The 19,235-nt window shown below is 42.7% G+C and overlaps 1 protein-coding gene across 1 annotated transcript in view; it reads left to right on the forward strand.

Moving 5' to 3' along the window:
• LOC130405687 (titin-like) overlaps positions 1–19,235 on the forward strand; it is a 172,367-nt gene that overhangs the window by 98,859 nt on the left and 54,273 nt on the right. Inside the window, exons 111-140 of the mRNA XM_056610858.1 lie at positions 202–328; positions 666–932; positions 1,032–1,298; positions 1,442–1,708; positions 2,699–2,838; positions 3,056–3,182; positions 5,664–5,806; positions 7,871–7,994; positions 9,172–9,438; positions 9,893–9,990; positions 10,744–10,912; positions 11,074–11,343; positions 11,517–11,783; positions 11,910–12,188; positions 12,380–12,788; positions 12,882–13,006; positions 13,102–13,368; positions 13,460–13,729; positions 14,239–14,538; positions 14,634–14,936; positions 15,019–15,206; positions 15,361–15,475; positions 15,684–15,971; positions 17,077–17,228; positions 17,384–17,531; positions 17,653–17,830; positions 17,925–18,046; positions 18,204–18,491; positions 18,605–18,901; positions 18,990–19,176. Of these exons, the coding sequence (XP_056466833.1) occupies positions 202–328; positions 666–932; positions 1,032–1,298; positions 1,442–1,708; positions 2,699–2,838; positions 3,056–3,182; positions 5,664–5,806; positions 7,871–7,994; positions 9,172–9,438; positions 9,893–9,990; positions 10,744–10,912; positions 11,074–11,343; positions 11,517–11,783; positions 11,910–12,188; positions 12,380–12,788; positions 12,882–13,006; positions 13,102–13,368; positions 13,460–13,729; positions 14,239–14,538; positions 14,634–14,936; positions 15,019–15,206; positions 15,361–15,475; positions 15,684–15,971; positions 17,077–17,228; positions 17,384–17,531; positions 17,653–17,830; positions 17,925–18,046; positions 18,204–18,491; positions 18,605–18,901; positions 18,990–19,176 (6,449 nt within the window). The remainder of the gene's footprint in view (positions 1–201; positions 329–665; positions 933–1,031; positions 1,299–1,441; positions 1,709–2,698; positions 2,839–3,055; positions 3,183–5,663; positions 5,807–7,870; positions 7,995–9,171; positions 9,439–9,892; positions 9,991–10,743; positions 10,913–11,073; positions 11,344–11,516; positions 11,784–11,909; positions 12,189–12,379; positions 12,789–12,881; positions 13,007–13,101; positions 13,369–13,459; positions 13,730–14,238; positions 14,539–14,633; positions 14,937–15,018; positions 15,207–15,360; positions 15,476–15,683; positions 15,972–17,076; positions 17,229–17,383; positions 17,532–17,652; positions 17,831–17,924; positions 18,047–18,203; positions 18,492–18,604; positions 18,902–18,989; positions 19,177–19,235) is intronic.

The raw sequence follows: 19,235 nt of genomic DNA on the forward strand, positions 1-19,235 counted from the left end.
TTCATGTGCTTCAATGCACATTCACTTGAACATTCAAAAAGTTTCCTTTCAAATAGACATCTGAAAACCTTTCTCAGGCATTTAAACATTTGATCAAATAATGACTGTGTTTTTATTGCGTGCGATTTTATTTGAATGAAAGTGGATTGAGTACAGCCTTCTGTGAATCAATTCTGTGAACTTGTCCTGGACTATCTGCAGGATGTTGAGATAGTGGAAGATGGAGCCAAGCACACTCTGATCTTGTACAACTGTAAGGTGCCCCTGACAGGAGAGTTGTCCTACAGCGCTGCTGATGCTAAGTGCTCTGCTAACCTGAAAGTGAAGGGTGAGCGTTCACAGTACTTCATCTGTGCACTCTTACAAACAGGCATGATATGTGCTGACTCTTTCATACTTAATTTGGCTTCAAACTTTAAATATCACAAAAAGTTTAATGCTTTCCAATATAACATTAGGGTAAACATGGTATTGAAAAGTAAAAGCAGTTTTGTGTTGTTTGTGATTTTATATTAATATTTTGTAGAAAGCGAGGTGTCATCTCTTCCATGTCGTAAGACACAGGCTATAAACCAGTTCTACACCACCTGGTTTTAATCAACTGGTAACAAACCAGTGCTCTCCATGATCTGGTTGACGTTAACACAGTTTCTCTGAATTAACAGAAATCCCAGTGTCGTTCATGACGCCACTGAGCGATGTTCATGTGTATGAAAAAGAAGAAGCCAGATTTGAGCTGGAAGTGTCCAGGGAGCCAAAAAGCTTCCGCTGGATGAAAGGGCCACAGGAGTTGTCAAGTGATGAGCGATATGAGCTGGGGGTGGAGGGGACGAGACACACACTGCTGGTGAAATCAGCCAAATACGAAGACGAAGGAAAATACATATTTGAGGCTGAAGACAAGAGAACTTCTGGCAAGCTGATAATCCAAGGTAACAACATTAACCTTGATCAGCAATATGATTCATTATGAAATCAAATTAAAAGAGTATGATTAATTAGGATAACCCTCTTTATTTTGTGTTGGGCAGGAATCCGTCTGGAGTTTGTTAAGCCCATCAAAGACGTTACTGTGAAGGAACGAGAGACTGCAGAATTCAGCGTGGAGCTTTCTCATGACGACATCTCTGTTATATGGTACAAGAACGATGTCCGTCTGCACCCCAGCAAGTTGGTCCACATGTTGGACCAGGGCAAGACCCACATCCTGGCATTCAAGGAAGTGACCATCGATGACACCTCCCTGATCAGGGTGGAGGCCATGGGCAAGTGCTCCGAGGCTATGCTCACCGTCATTGGTAAGTGATACTTATCAATCCACACATACACATGCATATGCACAAAATCTGCTGCACATGCTGATATTAGAGGAAACATACTAATATATAAAGATGGTGAACACAATATTTACATTTGGTGTTTATGTTGTAATTTGTTTCAGAGGGAGACTTGTACTTCACCACCAAGCTGCAGAACTACACAGCTGTGGAGAAGGATGAAGTTTCTCTGGTCTGTGAACTCAGCAAGTCTTTAGCAGAGGTCCAATGGTTCAAGGATGGTAAAGAAATCATTCCCTCAAAGAATATTGTTACCCAAACTGATGGCAAGAAGCGTTTGCTGACCATAAAGAAGGCATCAAAAGCTGACATTGGAGAATACTCCTGTCACTGTGGTACGGACAAGACGACCGCCAGTCTGAACATCGAAGGTAAACTCTCCAGAGGATATAGGATTTCATACTTCCCGTGTAGACCACGCCTCCATCCTTCCAAACTCCACCCCCTCCTCCATCTGGCTATCCTCCACATCCACCCGACCATCCTCCATCATGCTGCTGTCTGTGTTCATTGTTGGTTTCTACTTGTTTTCTTGCGTCTTTGTGTCCACAGGTGTTTTGTCTTTGTGTCAACAGCTGTTGTGTTTTTGTGTCCACAGCTGTTGTGTCGTTGTCTCCACAGGTGTTATGTCTTTGTGTCCACAGCTGCTGAGTCTGTGATTCCATAGGTGTTGTGTATTTGTGTCCACAGCTGTTGTGTCTTTGTCTCCACAGGTGTTATGTCTTGTTTCCACAGCTGTTGTGTCTTTGTCTCCACAGGTGTGTCTTTGTTTCCACAGCTGTCTTGTTATTATTATTATTTATCTTTATTTCAGACTCATATAGGTCCATATACACGACAGTACAACAGACAAAACAACAACAAACTTTGTCTCCACAGGTGTTGTGTCTTTATGTCCACAGCTGATTTGCATTTGTTTCCACAGGTGTTGTGTTTTGTTTATATTTCTTTGTATTTGGTGATAAGGGACATTATCACTAAAGAGGACATTTATATCATCTTCCGATCTAGTTTTAAATGCTTTATGAGGAGTATAAATTATGTATATATATTAATATATAGATTTATTTGTATACATAGTTATAGTTTATAAATCACAAATCTTGTACATTTATAATGTCATCATAAGGTTTGATATGGTTTTGAAGGCTGTATAGTTTGGTGATTGTCAGTTTGCTCAGCTTCATGGTGGTATCATTATCATCATCCTCACCTTGTATGTGCTCCTGATCACTGCATCTGGTAAGTGTGTAACTGGTCTCCACTGGTTTGTGCTCACCTTCCCAGTTAGAATGTTTCCAGGGTCCGGGGAGAAGCAGGGGTGGCCCTCTGGTTAACTCATGTTCTTTGGCCTTCTGCAGAGCGGGACATCAAGGTGGTTCGTCCGCTGTACAGCGTGGAGGTCACAGAGCTGGAGACGGCTAAGTTTGAGACGGAGATCTCTGAGGGGGATCTTCACGGGAACTGGAAGCTGAAGGGAGAAGCTCTTCTCCAGTCTTCAGTAAGACTTTACGCTGCCTGAGACAGGAGCTTTATGGCCCTAGAGTCATTATGATATTAGGAATAATAAAAGTACACGAAAAGGGCAATTTAAAAATAACCACAGCTAGTGATTCAGATTCCCTTACGTCACAGAAGCATCTGTAGAAGTGTTGCATGGGAACCCAAGACACAGAGCCGTCTTCTGCTGTCTTAGTTAATCTGTGTGTTCTTCTCAGGACGTGGAGATCAAGGAGGAAGGCACCAGACACACGCTGGTCCTCTTCAACGTCCGCTTGGATATGGCCGGAGGAGTGGATTTCTCTGCAGCTAACGCTAAATCTACGGCCATGCTCAGAGTCAAAGGTGTTCACAATGATAACACTAATATAGTATTCAGAATGAGAAGAATCAACTGCATTTATATAGCACTTTCTAAAGCGTTTTACATACTGTGTGTGTGTGTGTCCTCATCCAGTCATGATTCTAATAGCCCCCAGCTGACACACACACAGCACGCCGAAACGCATACATACACCATGCACACACACACACACTCAAACACACACACACACACACACACACACACACACACACACACACACACACACACACACACACACACACACACACACACACACGGGCGCGTGCGTACGAACACAAACCCTCACAAGCCCACACCGCAAACACACACGTGTGGTCGCAGACGTTCCAAGATAACGGTAAGATCGAGATAACAGCCCCCCGTCAACACACTCTCCCAGCTGAGCCGTTTTGTCTAAAGACTACACTTTTTTGCTAAACATTAATTATTTTTGATTTATTACTCGCCTCCTTGAGCTCCTTGACGTTCTGTCTATAGACTGTAGAAATTGCGATAACAGAATTGAAGAGACAGTTTCTCACGTCGACAACGCAACGGCATGTCGTTTATTTTATCATATAACACCTTTGAATTCAAACATCAAAACACAAAAAAGACGTGCGTTCTCTTAAAGAGACAGCGTCCCTATATCACAGAACGAAAACATGTCAATAACACAGTATGGGGAATGATGTCTATAGAGACAGTCCACCACAAGACTACACTAAAATGTAATATTACTCTCTTCATTGAGCCTCCCGAAATGTCTTCACATTTTGTTGCTCAAAATAGTATATTATTCTTCTCTTTGATATTGATATCCCCCCTCCCCCCTTCCAACTGTTTTAGTTGTTTTATTTTTCTAATGTTTTGTGTGCAGGCTATGTGTAACTGTAGGCTACTGCTGCCTGTCTTGGCCATGACACTTGAAAAGGATATTTTAAATCGAAATAACGTATTTTTCTGGTTAAAAAAATTAATAAAAAAACATCTTAAACTCTCATGTTAATGTACAATCCGCAATCTTATAGTAATGATTTTTATAATAATAGTAATATAGTCATGAAGTTTATAATAATAGTAATATAGTCATGTTGTTAATAGTAACATAGTTATGATGTTTATGATAATGGTAATATAGTCATGATGTTAATAATAGTAATGTAGTTGTTATATTATTGATAGTAATATATTAATGATGTTAATAATAAGAGTAATATAGTCATGATGTTAATAATAATAGCAATATAGTTGTGATGTTAATAATATACTCATGACTTTAATAATAATAGTAATATAGTTGTGATGTTAATAATAATATTAATATAGTCATGATGTTAATAATAGTAATATAGTATTGATGTTAATAATAATATAAATATAGTGATGATGTTAATAAAAATAATATAGTCATGATGTTAATAATAATTGTGATAAAGTCATGATGATAATAATAATGGTAATCTAGTTGTGATATTAATGATAATAGTAGTTTAGTCATGACGTAAATAATATTAATATAGAGTGGTATTAATGATAACGGTAAAATAGTCATGATGTTTATAATAGTAATATAGTCATGATGTTAATAATAGTAAAGTTGTGACATCAATGATCATACTAATGTAGTAATTACAATGTTAAACAAAGCTGTTATCTCACACAAAGAGCCCTCGCTCCCACCTAAACCAGGAGTTTTTTCTCCAGACAGAGGTCCAGCCCGGGGAACCAGAGCCTCCCATATAACACTGTTACTCTGACAACATTTTGCACACTAATTAAAGTAAATGTTCTGTTTTGAGGTGATGTTCTGAATGTAGGAGGACCCCTTCTAGTGCAGCATCCTGTGTCCTGTGTGAGCACAGAGTAGGGCTATATCTCTCCTCGTGAGCACTGCTACTGACAGCTAGAGTTGATCTAGCTGTTAGAGGGCTGTACATCTAACAGTTTTTCTAACTGTCAGGTTGGGTTCCTATCGTAAATACTTGAAGTTTGTGGCTAAGCCTCATTCGTGTTACTTATTTAACAACCTTTCAGACTCATGTTGCTTCACCTGCCGTGAAGTGTAGTTACAGCAAAGCTCTACGAGATGTCGACATCTTCAATGTTAGGTCACTTCTGGGGCCTTTAGATCCTTCTCCTTTTCCAGGAATATTCCGAGCAGGTGATTGACAGGAACAGACTGTGCAGGTCTGGTGATTTGGTAAGGCTGGGCCCCCAGCCAATCAGAGGCTGTAGTTATTTTAGACGCGGCATACCTTATCTAGATCTGGTGTTGGTGATTGGCAGGCTTTCTGCTGACCATCTCCATGTGGTGTCAGGCCATATGCTAATGAGCTCCAGCCTTCCCAGTTGTCCTGAGGCCAGTGGAACTGCAGGCCTCCCAACCACCATGCGGATTAGACGCTAAGGACTTAGTTTCTTCTTGTGGGATTTTGAGCACTTGTAGGGGGGACTAACCATGTCTTCTCCTCACCCCAAAGCCCGGGTGATCAGCCTGAGCAAGGTCCTGGAGGACGCCGTGGTGACGGCCGGGGAGACGGCCACCTTCCAGTGTGAGCTATCTTTCGAAGGCATTGCTGTCGAGTGGTTCCTGGGGGGTACCAAGCTGGAATCAAGCAATAGAGTAAGTTATTTTACCTCCCTCAACTCGGCACACATGCTAACCAAAGGCCAACGGAATCACTCATTGCTACTATTATTACTACTAACTATACCTAGTTTCTTTAGAGCAAGTGTATGATTGCAGATTATTGCTGTTGGTTTTTTGCTGGGTGGTTGCTGTGAACAGTGATTAAAACAGTGTTTTAGTCCATTTTGGTCATCTATGGGAGTGTGGAGAACCAGACCCCAGTGCATTGGATCTTTGAGATAACGCAGGAGGCTTTCTGCCCAGCCAGCGTTCTGCAGGTTATTTTTAACTGCTGTGGCAGGTGGCCCCCCCTCCAATATGTTATTTAAATCAGGACTTATGTGCTTTCTGCTGGGCTTGTTCTGCACTCTGTGTGCAAACATGTCAACAAGGCAGTCTATCTGTGCTAACATATAGCATAATCATTCAGGTTTGCTTCTTTATTGCTACGTTGGCTGTTATCAGAGCATTTCAAAAGAGACAGAGTATTTTCTGGGAAATGGGTTGTGAAACAGTGGTTTCCTAAATCCTTTATAAACCATAAACAAACGATTCAGCAGATTAGACATTATGTATCCAAATCAATGCTGTTTTAAATAATTATGTCATAACTTTACTTGTCTTTCTTTAAATTTACCCAGGGCTCAGACATGTTGTAGATTTAAATATCTTAATTTTGATAGATATAAATATAGTCTTAATGTTGCAGATATAAATATAGGCTTAATGTTGATAGATATAAATATAGTTGTAATGTTGTAGATATAAATATAGCCTAAATGTTGATAGATAGTCTTTATGTTGATAAATATAAATGTAATCCTAATGTTGTAGATATAAATATAGTCTTAATGTTGTAGATATAAATATAGCCTTAATGTTGTAGATATAAATATAGTCTTAATGTTTAGATAAATATAGTCTTAATGTTGATATAAATATACTCTTAATGTTGATATATATAAATATAGTCTTAATGTTGTAGATATAAATATAGCCTTAATGTTGTAGATATAAATATAGCCTTAATGTTGTAGATATAAATATAGTCTTTATGTTGATAAATATAAATGTAATCCTAATGTTGTAGATATAAATATAGTCTTAATGTTGTAGATATAAATATAGCCTTAATGTTGTAGATATAAATATAGTCTTAATGTTTAGATAAATATAGTCTTAATGTTGATATAAATATACTCTTAATGTTGTAGATATAAATATAGTCTTAATGTTGTAGATATAAAGATAGCAATGACCTTGACAGATATAAGTTGTTTCCTGTATGATTGGTCGTACTTGAGGATGGGAGGCTTCTTATTGAGTATTGGCGTGATATTGAGGGATCTTGAGTTGCAGGCCGATTCTGACTAGCACTTCTACTTCTGATGAAAACACTTGGATGTCCATGTATTGTCATGGTTACAGCTCGGGTTCAGTGTTTTCTCTATTTTGCATTACAGCAGTCTTCTCTGTTACTGCAGTAGTATCATAACAATCCTCTCTGTTGCTGCAGTAGTATTATAACAGTATCCTCTGTTCCTGCAGTAGTATAATAACAGTATTATCTGTTATTGCTGTAGTATTATAACAGTCTTCCCTGTTACTGCAGTAGTATAGTAACAGTCTTCTCCATTCTAATGCATTTGTTTTGTAGCAGTCTTCTATATTACTGCAGTAGTATTAAAGCAGTCTTCCCTCTTAATGCAGAAGCATTATAAAAGTATTCTCTATACTGCTGCAGTAGTACTGTAGCAGTCTTCTCTATTCTACTGCAGTAGTATTATAACAGTCTTCTCTGTTACTGCAGTAGTATAATGACAGTATTCTCTGTTACTGCAGTAGTATAGTAGAAGTCCTCTATATGCTACTGCAGTAATCTGTCCAAGGTGTGCATAGACCTAAAGCTCTGCTTAAGACTCTCAGGGGAGTCGGGTAACTGGGGTTATATGGAGCTCTGGAGGAAGTATGGAATCCAGCTGCCTCCGTTCGTTAGAAACAGGACACTGGCTCGCTGGGGGGGTAAGGACTGATTTACAGTGTGCTTCATTACCACAGGTGGTCACAAGAGCTGAAGGCAAAGTGCACTCACTTACACTAAGAAATGTAAAACTGGCTGAGGCAGGTGAGGTGAGACTGGCAGCCAAGGACTTCCAGACAAAAGCCAACCTGATTGTGAAAGGTTTGTCTCTTCTACCAATAAAGTTTAGACATTCTATGAACGGTGCAGAAGAATGAACCTTGCATCTTATTTCCCGTCCTCATCTCTCCTCCCCTCTCCACCTCTCCTCTTGAAGCCCCTTATTGTCCTATATATATATATATATATATATATATATTAGAGCTGTCAGTTAAACTCGTTATTAACGGCGTTAACGCAAACCAAATTTAACGGCGTTAAAAAAATTATCGCGCGATTAACGCAATTATTTTATTAAAAAATATATAAACTTTTTTTTTTTTTTTTTTTCTTTGGCTCAAAACAAAGAAGCAGTAGCCTGACTGCTATGTTCAAATTACATTTGTTCAAAGCAGTCGTTTAATGGCTCTTTTTTTGTATCGTCCTGTTTTGATCAGTATATGCCAATGTTGTTATCAATAAAAAATCATTCGCCCAAGGCAAGCCGATGCACTTCACCATGTTGATAAGAGAATTAAAATGAGAAGAATTATGGGACAAAAAAATCAAGGGATATATAGCATAGAAAAATAATTTGCGATTAATCGCGATTAATCATAGTTAACTATGACATTAATGCGATTAATCACGATTAAATATTTTAATCGCTTGACAGCTCTAATATATATATATATATATATATATATATAGTGTGTATATATTTATGTTTGAATGTATGTACAGATATCTAGAGGTGGTCTACACAATGTGGTGATAATACTGATATATCACTACATAGAAGATGATAGAAGATGATAGAAGATGGAGATGATAAATAGAAAGTAAAGATGGTAACTAGCAGATAGAGATGATAAATAGAAGATAGAGCTGATAAACAGAAAGTAGAGATGGTGAGTAGAAGATAGAGATGATAAATATAAAGTAGAGATGGTTACTAGAACATAGAGAGTTTTAGTAGAAGATATAGATGGTGAATATAATATAGAGAATGGATCTAGAAGATAGAGAAGGTTAATGAATGAAAGGTAGAGATGGTTTTTAGAAAGTAGAAATGGTTACTAGAAGGTATACATGGTTACTGAAAGATAGAAACAGTTAACTAGAAGGTAGAGGGGGTTACTAGAAGGTACAGATGGTTGATGTTTACAGAAGACAGATTGTTTATAGAAGACAGAAAAATTAATAGTTGTGTCTGTATGACCTCCTTTATGCTGTGCAGAGCAACCAGTAGAGTTCAGCAAACCTCTGGAGGACCATACGGTTGAAGAAGAGGCCACTGCCACCCTTGAGTGTGAAGTTTCCAGGGAGAACGCTGAGGTCCATTGGTTCAGAGATGGACAGGACATCCGCAAGACCAAGAAATACGAAATAATTGTTGATGGCTGTAAGAGAGCCCTCATCATTCATGACTGCACTATGGACGATTGCAGAACTTACACTTGTGACGCAAAGGACTTCAAAACCTCCTGCTTCCTCACTGTGGAGCGTGAGTACTCGAAACACAGCTCTTCATATCCTAGCACAACACCACCAGTCAAACACACTTGAGCATGGTAGCTGGTGAGACATTAAACTTGATCCTCAGTTTAGATTCAGAATACCTAATTATTTCTGCTCTATTATAACAGCTTTATTCATGGCTTGTGTCTGGCTGTTGTGGAGAGAACAAGTTGAAATATTGTAGAAATATTCCTTAACTAGTCAATAACATGTTATTATACAGTCCTTCTAACCTCTCTGGTTATTGCATCGCATTGCACCCAGCGGGGGAGGAGCAGTTGGGTGCCCTGTTCAAATCTCGTCCCACCTCACACCTAGCCAGCACCCTAAACACGAGCTGTTGCCCGTGTACTTCCTAGATGCTCCTCAGTGCATGGTCCTCATAAACTGTGTGGCTGTTTACTCCAGGCTGGTGAAAGTCCTGTATTCTGTTTTCACAGCCCCTCATGTCCAGTTCTCTAAGCCTCTCCATGATGTGGAGGTCCGTGAGAAGGAGTCTGCCAGGTTTGAATGTGAAGTTTCCAGGGAGAATTTGAAGGTAAATCCTAATTTGTTTCCTCACAAGTTGAACAATAATAGAGTCCTCTCCCCAGTAGGGGCTGTACCATAAGTTTGAAGTTAAAGGTCCTCCGTCTTACCACCAGGTGGGACATGTGGTAGACATTATATTTATAAACTGTATAGCTACTCTAAATACTCAAAGATGTTTTGCTATTCTTTGTGATGGGTATATCCACTGTATCCCTTGGATGCATAACAAATCAGCATCAGATGTAGCGGTCAACTATATATTGTTGAATTATCATGAAATATCCAGTTATGATGCAGACAATAAGGAAAAGTCGTCTTTGTCCAAATTCTATATGTTCAATTACCGATTACATTAAAGGGGACATATTATACATATTATATGGGCGTGTCTACCTAGATGTGTGTTGGATAGATCAGTCTACCAGCCTACCCAGCGGACTGTAGTAAACGTTGCTCATCTATCCGTCATATATCTAGGTGGACACGCCCACCTGAGATGTCAGAAGCTGCACATTTTCAAAACGGCTTGTAATGGCTTATCACACTTGGTGGTATAATATGTCCTCTTTAATAACTGTGGGTCATTACAGTTAGACTAGTGTTCATTTTTTGTAATTCCCCACGATTATCTTAATATGTATTTTCGCTCAACCGTATATACATATATTTTTCATATAAGTTGTTATTTGATGTTTTCACTTCATTTCTATTGTTATATGGACGAGAGATTGCAGTGCTAATGCTGTTTGTTTCTGTGCAGGTTCGCTGGTTTAAAGATGGAAGTGAGATCAGGAAAGGGAAGAAGTATGAAATTATTGCTCAAGGTGTCCAGCATGTCCTGGTGATCCACAAGTCTGTGTTCGATGACGAGGCAGAATACGAATGTGATGCTAAGACCATCAAGTCCTCTGGCATGCTGACAGTCGTTGGTAAGAAAACTAAAAAAAAACAACGAATCTACTGTATATTTACATAATGATCTTTATGTCAATATACCTTTGACATAATACACATGTCAAACACATTAAACCTTACACATTCCACTGGTTAAATGTAAAATACAACTGTTCTATTTTCAAACTTGTTACAGAGGAGGAAGCTAGGTTCAGCAAGAATCTGTCCAACGTGGATGGAATGGAGACAGACAGTGTCAAACTGATCTGTGAAGTGTCCAAGCCCAGTGCAGAGGTCACTTGGTACAAAGGGGAGCAGGAGCTGCCTGAGGGAGGTCGCTATGAGCAGATCATGGATGGAAAGAGAAGGATCCTCATCATCCAGGACCTGAAGATGGAGGATGTTGGGGAGTACACATGTAGACTGAGTCCCACCATCAAGACCTCTGGAAACCTCATGATCAATGGTAATACGTCAGACTGCTGTCCAACCAACACCTTATATCACCAAACCCCTGGTTAAGATATATCCTAATTTCTCAAATAAGCTACATCATCACAGATAAAGAGGGATCGTTGTTGGCGGTTTGGGGTTGTCCTTATATTAAATCGTGTCTGTTTTTTCCCTTTGTGTCTGTAGAACTGGCTGCTGAGTTCACCTCAAGGCCTCAGAGCCAGGAGGTGGTGGAGGGAGAGAAGGCAGAGTTTGTCTGCTCTGTCTCCAAGGAAACCTATGAGGTGAAGTGGTTCAGAGGTGACAAGGAGCTGGAGGCCGGAGACAAGTACAAGATGATCAGCGACGGCAAGAAGAGAACTCTGCTAATCCAGAGCTCTGAGTGCAAAGACGAGGGAGGATACATCGTGGTGATCGGAGGCAACCGGGCCAGTGCTGACCTAACCGTGCTCGGTATGATCCACTGTCTGGTCTACAAATACAGAAATGCATAGGTCATAATCACAAAGGTCATGAATACATAAGAGATAAAAACATTCTTAGTTGGTTATCATTGTTGTCTCTTCTGTTATCTTGCAGAGAAACTCAGAATCATGACCCCACTGAAGGACACGGAGGCGCAGGAAGGAAAGGAGATTGTCCTGAACTGTGAGGTGAACTCTGAGGGAGCCAAGGCTAAGTGGCTGAAGAACGACGAGACCATATTTGAGAGCAGCAAGTTCATCATGGTCCAGAGAGACAATGTTTTCTCTCTGAGGATCAAAGATGCCCAGAAGGCTGACGTGGCCAACTACTCCATTATCCTGACCAACCAAAGAGGAGAGCAGGCCAAAAGTGCATGCAACCTCACTGTCAAAGGTCAGCACTGAACAAATTACTCTGATTTGACACCCTGATAACATAATGATGTAACCGCAACAGTGTACTAACATAGTTATTTAACAGCCAAAATGTAATAACATAATTATCTTACAGCCCCAGTGTAATAACACTGGGGATAACAATGATGTAACAAATGTATTAATAGCATTGTTGTTTGTGTTTTACAGAGGAGAGCCTGAGGTTTGTGGTTCCTCTGGAGGATATTGACACCCAGGAGAGGAACACAGTGAGCTTCTCCTGTAAAGTGAACCGAACAGGGGCCAAACTGCTCTGGATGAAGGGTAGCCAGGAGCTCTCCTTCAGCAAGCGCATCGTGTACCGGGCTGACAAGGACCAACACACCCTGACAATTAAAGACTGTACCCTGGCTGACGAAGGAGACTACACAGTGGTCGCTGGAGTCAACAAGTCCACAGCAGACCTGATCATCAGCGAGGCTCCCACTGACTTCACAGCCCAGCTCAAAGACCAGACCATCACAGAGTTTGAAGATGCAGAGTTCATCTGCAAGTTGTCCAAGGATAAGACTGAAGTGAAATGGTACAGAGATGGACGTGAAATCCGAGAGGGACCAAGGTAATGGCTGCCACCACCTCAGGTTGTACTACAGCTGAATCATGTTTTGTTTGATGTATGTTTGCTTAACCATTCTACCCATTGCTCTACCAGATACACTTTCGGAAAAGATGGAAAGACTTGCAAACTGATAATCAAGGAGTGCAGACCAGATGATGAGTGTGAATACGCTTGTGGTGTGGAGGAAAAGAGATCCAGAGCCAGGCTCTTTGTTGAAGGTGAGATACCCTGTGTTATTTACAGGTTACCTCTGCTAACTTTACGTTAATGAATACTTTAATCACCCTGTCCCTGTTTTGGTCTTTAATTCCAGAAACGGCAGTGGAGATCATCAGACCTCCCCAGGATGTGTTCGAGCCTCCAGGCTCCGACATTGTGTTTGAGGTGGAGCTCAACAAGGACCGAGTGGAAGTCAAGTGGTTGAGGAACAACATGACTGTGGTGCAAGGAGATAAGTACCAGATGATGAGCGAGGGGAAGATTCACCGCCTGCAGGTGTGTGAGATCCGCCCTCGCGACCAAGGAGAGTACAGAGTCATCGCAAAGGACAAGGATGCCAAGGCCAAGCTGGAGCTGGCAGGTATGGTCCAAACTTACAGTCTTTCTCCTCTGCTGTACTACTGCTAATACAAGTTTGTGATCTGTGTTGACCATGATCATTTGCTCTGCAGCTATGCCCAAGATTAAGACTACCGACCAGAGCTACGTGACTGATGCTGGCAAGCCCATCGTCATGGCGGTTCCCTACAGCGCTTACCCCAAGCCTGAAGCGCAGTGGCTGTTTGGGAGCAGCCCCCTGTCCAAGGATGACATTCATACATCAGCTGACAGGACAGAGTACCAACTCAAAGACCCCAAGAAGACAGACGAGGGACACTACAAAGTCTTCATCAAAAACAAACACGGCGATGGAGAGGCCTTCATCCACCTGGCTGTTGTTGGTAAATCAAATGAGATCAACCTGTCAGATCCTTTCACACAGGGAGCCATTTATGTTACCTTGCAAGTTAGCCAGATTCACGAGATCATGATCACGCGAAAACCCATTAGGCAGGCTTCAAGTTAATCAAACCATGGTGGTTCAGACCATTCAGTGTCCAATGAGGAACTACGTGATATACGTGATAGACAATGATACACGATGATAGACGATGACAGACGGATGGTCTATGTCTTTTTTGAAAGAGCCTGCCCTTTTTTTGAAAGATCCTACATGCTTCCCAGATGGTTCCATGTAGCTAACCATCAGGCGCACCAGGTTATGTCCCCTTACAGAAACAATTTTGCACCCTATCCTGCATACTGAATTCCCTCAATATTTTGCCTCTGTGCAAGAGCAAGTGGTCCCGTTGCAATTTTTACTTCTCTTAAAAATCTGATGATGATGATATTATTTTCCTGCTGTGTTGATATAAGTCGCTCCTCTGTAACCGGCTGTGTTTTCTCCCAGACGTGCCCGGACCGGTGAAGGGCCTCCAGGTGACTGACACCGCTGACGGTGAGGTGAGTCTTGCCTGGGAGGAGCCAGAGAGCGACGGCGGAAGCAAGATTGTTTCTTACGTGGTGGAGAGACGGGATGTGAAGCGTAAGACCTGGACCCTGGCAACAGACCATGCAGAGACCCCTGAGTTCACAGTGACCGGCCTCCAGAAGGAACCCATGTACCTATTCAGAGTCTGCGCTCGCAACAGAGTAGGCTGCGGGCCAAACATTGAGACAGACAAACCTGTGCAAGCCAAGAATAAATTTGGTGGGTAAAAATTTGAGACAATGTTTGTTTTAGTTGCCTGGGTTTTGATTGGTCTACCGTGGGAAATTCACTGTTCTGATTGGTCTACCATGCAGATGTGCCGGAGGCACCTCTCAACGTGCTCGTGAGCAAAGTCAGTAAGTTTGGCTGCACAGTGTCTTGGGAGCCTCCAGAGTCCAACGGAGGGTCGCCCCTCACAGGCTACGTCATCGAGCTTCGTGACCGCACCTCCGTCAAATGGTCCGCCGTCCAGGTGACCAAGGCAGACGAACTCAGCGCTATCATCAATGACGTCATTGAGAACAAAGAGTATATCTTCAGGGTGAAGGCTGAGAACAAGGCTGGGGAAGGCAAACCTAGCGCTGCTTCACGACCGGTCAATATCATGGACCCCATTGGTAAGTGTCAGCATGACATGTACCCTCTGGAACCGGCTGTGTAGTGGACAGCTCTGTAAGCTGTGTGCCTATCTATCTACAGAACGCCCAAGTCCCCCTCTGAACCCAGTTTGGCAGGACCAGAACAAAAGCTCAGTGCAGCTCTCCTGGGACACCCCCACCAGTAATGGAGGTAGCATCATCACCGGCTACATCATTGAGCGATCCGAGGAAGGATCAAACAAGTGGTTGCGCTGTAACGCCAGACTTTGCCAGGACCTTTCCTACAAGGTAAAGTGGGGATGGTTTCCATCCTTTGTTGCTTCTGATTCTAATGGGAGTCTGTGACTTTAACAGAACAAAGCCTCAGTGCATTCCCTAATCCCTTGGTTCTTTATTAGTCCTACTGTATATATCTAAGCTAGTTCTGGTGTTGATCTTTCAGGTTACTGGTCTGAAATACGGCACCAAATACAACTACCGTGTGTTTGCTGAGAACGCTGCTGGCCTCTCTGACCCATCCAACACCATGGGACCTCTGCTGGCGGACGACGTCCATGGTCAGAACCAGAGACCAATGCCTACACCTTTTCAATTCAAGAACATTCCTAGAGTTTAAGTCAAAAGTTAGGCTGACTTTGACTCTGACACAAACAAATTACTGATAGGAACAGTAGAGACCATAAATCAGATAGTAATTTGATATCAGTCTGATGTTTGCTCGGTAGGAGGAGAGATTTAATGTTTCTGTTTAATATCTCTCTCCAGTGGCTCCGACCATCGACCTGAGTGCCTTCAGGAATGGACTCGAAGTAATTGTTCCTCATTCACTCACCATCCGTGTGCCAATAACCGGATACCCCACACCGACTGCAAAGTGGACCTTTGGAGACAAGCAGCTGACTTCTGATGATGAACGAGTGACCATGGTGACCAAGTCGACCTTCGTAGAGCTGGTGGTGACCCCTAGTTTGCGTCCGGATCAGGGCACCTACTCCCTGACGCTTGAGAACGATGTCACCTCTGTCTCAGGAGAGATTGAAGTGACTGTCATCGGTATGTCCAGTTGCACATCTTGACCCTTTCCGACTCTCTGCAGATCCTACAATATCTGCCAAGACCTTCTTAAAGTAGAGGGTTATCTTGTTTTTGGCTGCATACCAAAACCTGTTCCTGTAGTTTTTAGTCATGAATGTATGCAGTAGGGATGGGCACGAGTAGTAAATTCCAAACTCGAGTGATCGAAGGAATTCCTCGAGGATCAATCGAGTACTCGTTAAATCGAATCTATTTTTAGAATGCAACGCATCTGCAGCAGGAATAGGCCTGATGATGAACGGCAATATACCAACCAAACATGTAATGCTTATTCTCCATCAAAACAGTCAGAGTTATCAGAGTATTCATTACTCATTTTTGCAATCGTTCAAAACACATTTTCCTTACAAAAATAAATATGCGTCTCACAATTTAAATCACGTCGAACCAAGGCCTGTAACGGTTTAAAAAATAAAAACGAAACAAGTAGCCTAACCATTGCAAATAATTTAAAGCTGCAAATAAAACGGCAGCAAATGGACTATGGAAATACTCAGCGTTGTGATCTTCTCTACAAGCCCGGGATTACAGCTGCGTCTTGCGGCGGTGAAAATAGCCGACACACTTGGTTGCTGCGGGTCTGCTTTCCCGAACTCACCGTTGTGTTTCAGGAGCATATGTTGCCGCATAGTACTTTCTGGTAGCTCGATTTCGCTTGGCATATTTTACATTTCACCTTATGATCTCCTATTTCTTTAAAGTTTTTAAATTCTTCGCTGCCCTTTGCTTTAACCGCCATCTCTTAACTTTTTGAATTCTGGCGTGCCTGCACACGGCACGGAACGCGCCATGGAAATGGATGCATTTAATTTTCTTTGTGCCCACGTCATGCGTTAGTGGCGCCGACAGAAAATTGATACATTTGATTCAGAAAACTTTGTTTGTGTGTGTATATGCAAACTCGAGTTTGCCTGTCCACCAACCGAGTTCATTTGTAACGAGGAGTACTCGAGTAATCGATTCCTCACGCCCATCCCTAGTATGTAGAGTTCACTACTGGTTGTACCACAGACAGGTTTGTCAGGTATTCTCTATCAATCATGGTGTTGTGGTATTCCTGCAGCTTCCCCCAGCGCCCCCAAAGACTTCAAGGTGCAGGAGGTGACCAGACAGCATGTCCACCTCATGTGGGAAGCCCCCGAACATGATGGAGGAAGCCCATTGACCGGATACCAGGTGGAGAAACGAGATATGTCACGCAAGACCTGGGTCAAGGTGAGCTCACTCCCTAACTTACGAACTAGCTGACTACCTGGTGGTTAGTGGGCACATTGTAACTCACTTGGTAGCTGGGGCCCGGCTCCAGACTCACCACCAAACAACAAATGTAAACAGTGTAGATGGATGTCTGACCAAGGTGTGTGTCCCAGGTTGTATCAGGACTCCAGGACCAGGAGTACACTGTGACGGATGTGATGGAGGGCAAAGAGTACCTCTTCAGAGTAACAGCCTGCAATAAGTGTGGTCCAGGAGAACCAGCCTACATTGACGAGCCGGTCAACGTCTCCTCTCCTGCCAGTAAGGAACTTTACTAACTCTACAGATGCACCTCATTCTCTACTGAATCAAGACAACTAGGGCATTACGACCTGCCGTACGTCTCAGGTCTGTGTCTCATCCATTTACTGTGTCCCCTCAGCGGTGCCTGACCCCCCAGAGAACCTGAGGTGGAGAGACAAGTCTGGAAGTGGCATTTTCCTCACCTGGGAACCCCCAAAGTACGACGGAGGCACTGGCATCAAGGGCTACAACGTGGAACGCTGCCAGAGAGGAACCGATAAGTGGGAGCCTTGTGGAGACATGGTGCCTGAGCTCAAGTACGTACTAAACACACCTAACATTAAGTAACAGTCTGGTCTGGAGTCTGGCCTATGGCTCTGTAGAGCTGAAGGTGCTGTGTGTTGTGTTCAGGTGCCAGGTGACTGGTCTGCAGGAGGGACAGTGGTACTCCTACAGAGTCAGAGCGCTCAACCGTCTAGGAGCAAGCAGACCCTGCAAGGCCACAGACGAGATCCTGGCCGTGGATCCCAAAGGTATGCTGGAAAACATTGAACCAGTTTACAGAAAAGTGTCTTCTTATTTCTTTCCAATTTTGCTTTTATATGAACTTCTGAGACATAACAGTAAGCATAGGCTGTTAACCTGTTCCACACTGCCTGCTCATGTCTCCTGTCTCGTCTGGCTCACCAGAACCTCCAGGGATTCAGCTGGATGCCAAGCTTCTGGCCGGTCTGACTGCCAAGGCTGGTAGCAGGATCGAGCTTCCTGCTGAGGTTACCGGTAAGCCTGAACCCAAAGTGAAGTGGACCAAGGCTGACCTGGTACTCATCAAAGACGATAGAGTCTCAATCGACACCAAGCCAGGCCATTCAACGGTCACCATTGCTAAGACTACAAGAGAAGACACCTCAACTTACATAATCGAAGCCACCAACAGCAGTGGACGCGCTACAGCCACTGTCCATGTCAACATTCTAGGTCAGCCAAATACCACTGGATGGTCCAATATTACAACAACAGTAGTTAGAAGGGACCAGTCCTTCTGGAAAGTGGTGTCTTCTAAATGATCTGTGTTCATCTTCCGCCCGCAGATAAGCCTGGTCCCCCGGCTGCCTTCGACATCTCTGAAATCACCAACGAGTCCTGCTTCCTGTCCTGGAATCCCCCCAGAGACGATGGAGGCTCCAAGATCACCAACTACATCGTAGAGCGTCGCGCTGCAGAAAGTGAAATCTGGCACAAGCTTTCCTCCACTATCAAACTGACGACCTACAAGGCTGTGGGTCTGGTCAGTTTCAAAGTATACATTTTCAGAGTGTTTGCTGAAAACCAATTTGGCGTTGGTACATCAGCAGAACATCCATCCATCATTGCCAGATATCCCTTCAGTAGGTTACTCACTCTTAACTACATCATGCAGTAAACATACAGAGAGCATTTTGGTTGGATAGATGACATCACTACTACTTTTCCCAGACACTCCTGGAGCTCCTTACAAGCTGGAGCCCTCAGACATCGCCAAAGACTCCCTAAACCTGTCGTGGTACGAGCCCGACGAGGATGGAGGCAGTCCTATCACTGGCTACTGGATGGAGCGCTACGAACCGGACCATGACAAGTGGATCCGATGCAACAAACTGCCCATTAAAGACACCAACTACCGGTCTGTATACACCAGCCTGTTTCATCAACATCATCAAACTGTACTCTCAGTGTTTGCTC

The sequence above is a fragment of the Gadus chalcogrammus genome, chromosome 16, assembly GCF_026213295.1.
Source record: "Gadus chalcogrammus isolate NIFS_2021 chromosome 16, NIFS_Gcha_1.0, whole genome shotgun sequence".
NCBI classification, from domain to species: Eukaryota; Metazoa; Chordata; class Actinopteri; order Gadiformes; family Gadidae; genus Gadus; species Gadus chalcogrammus.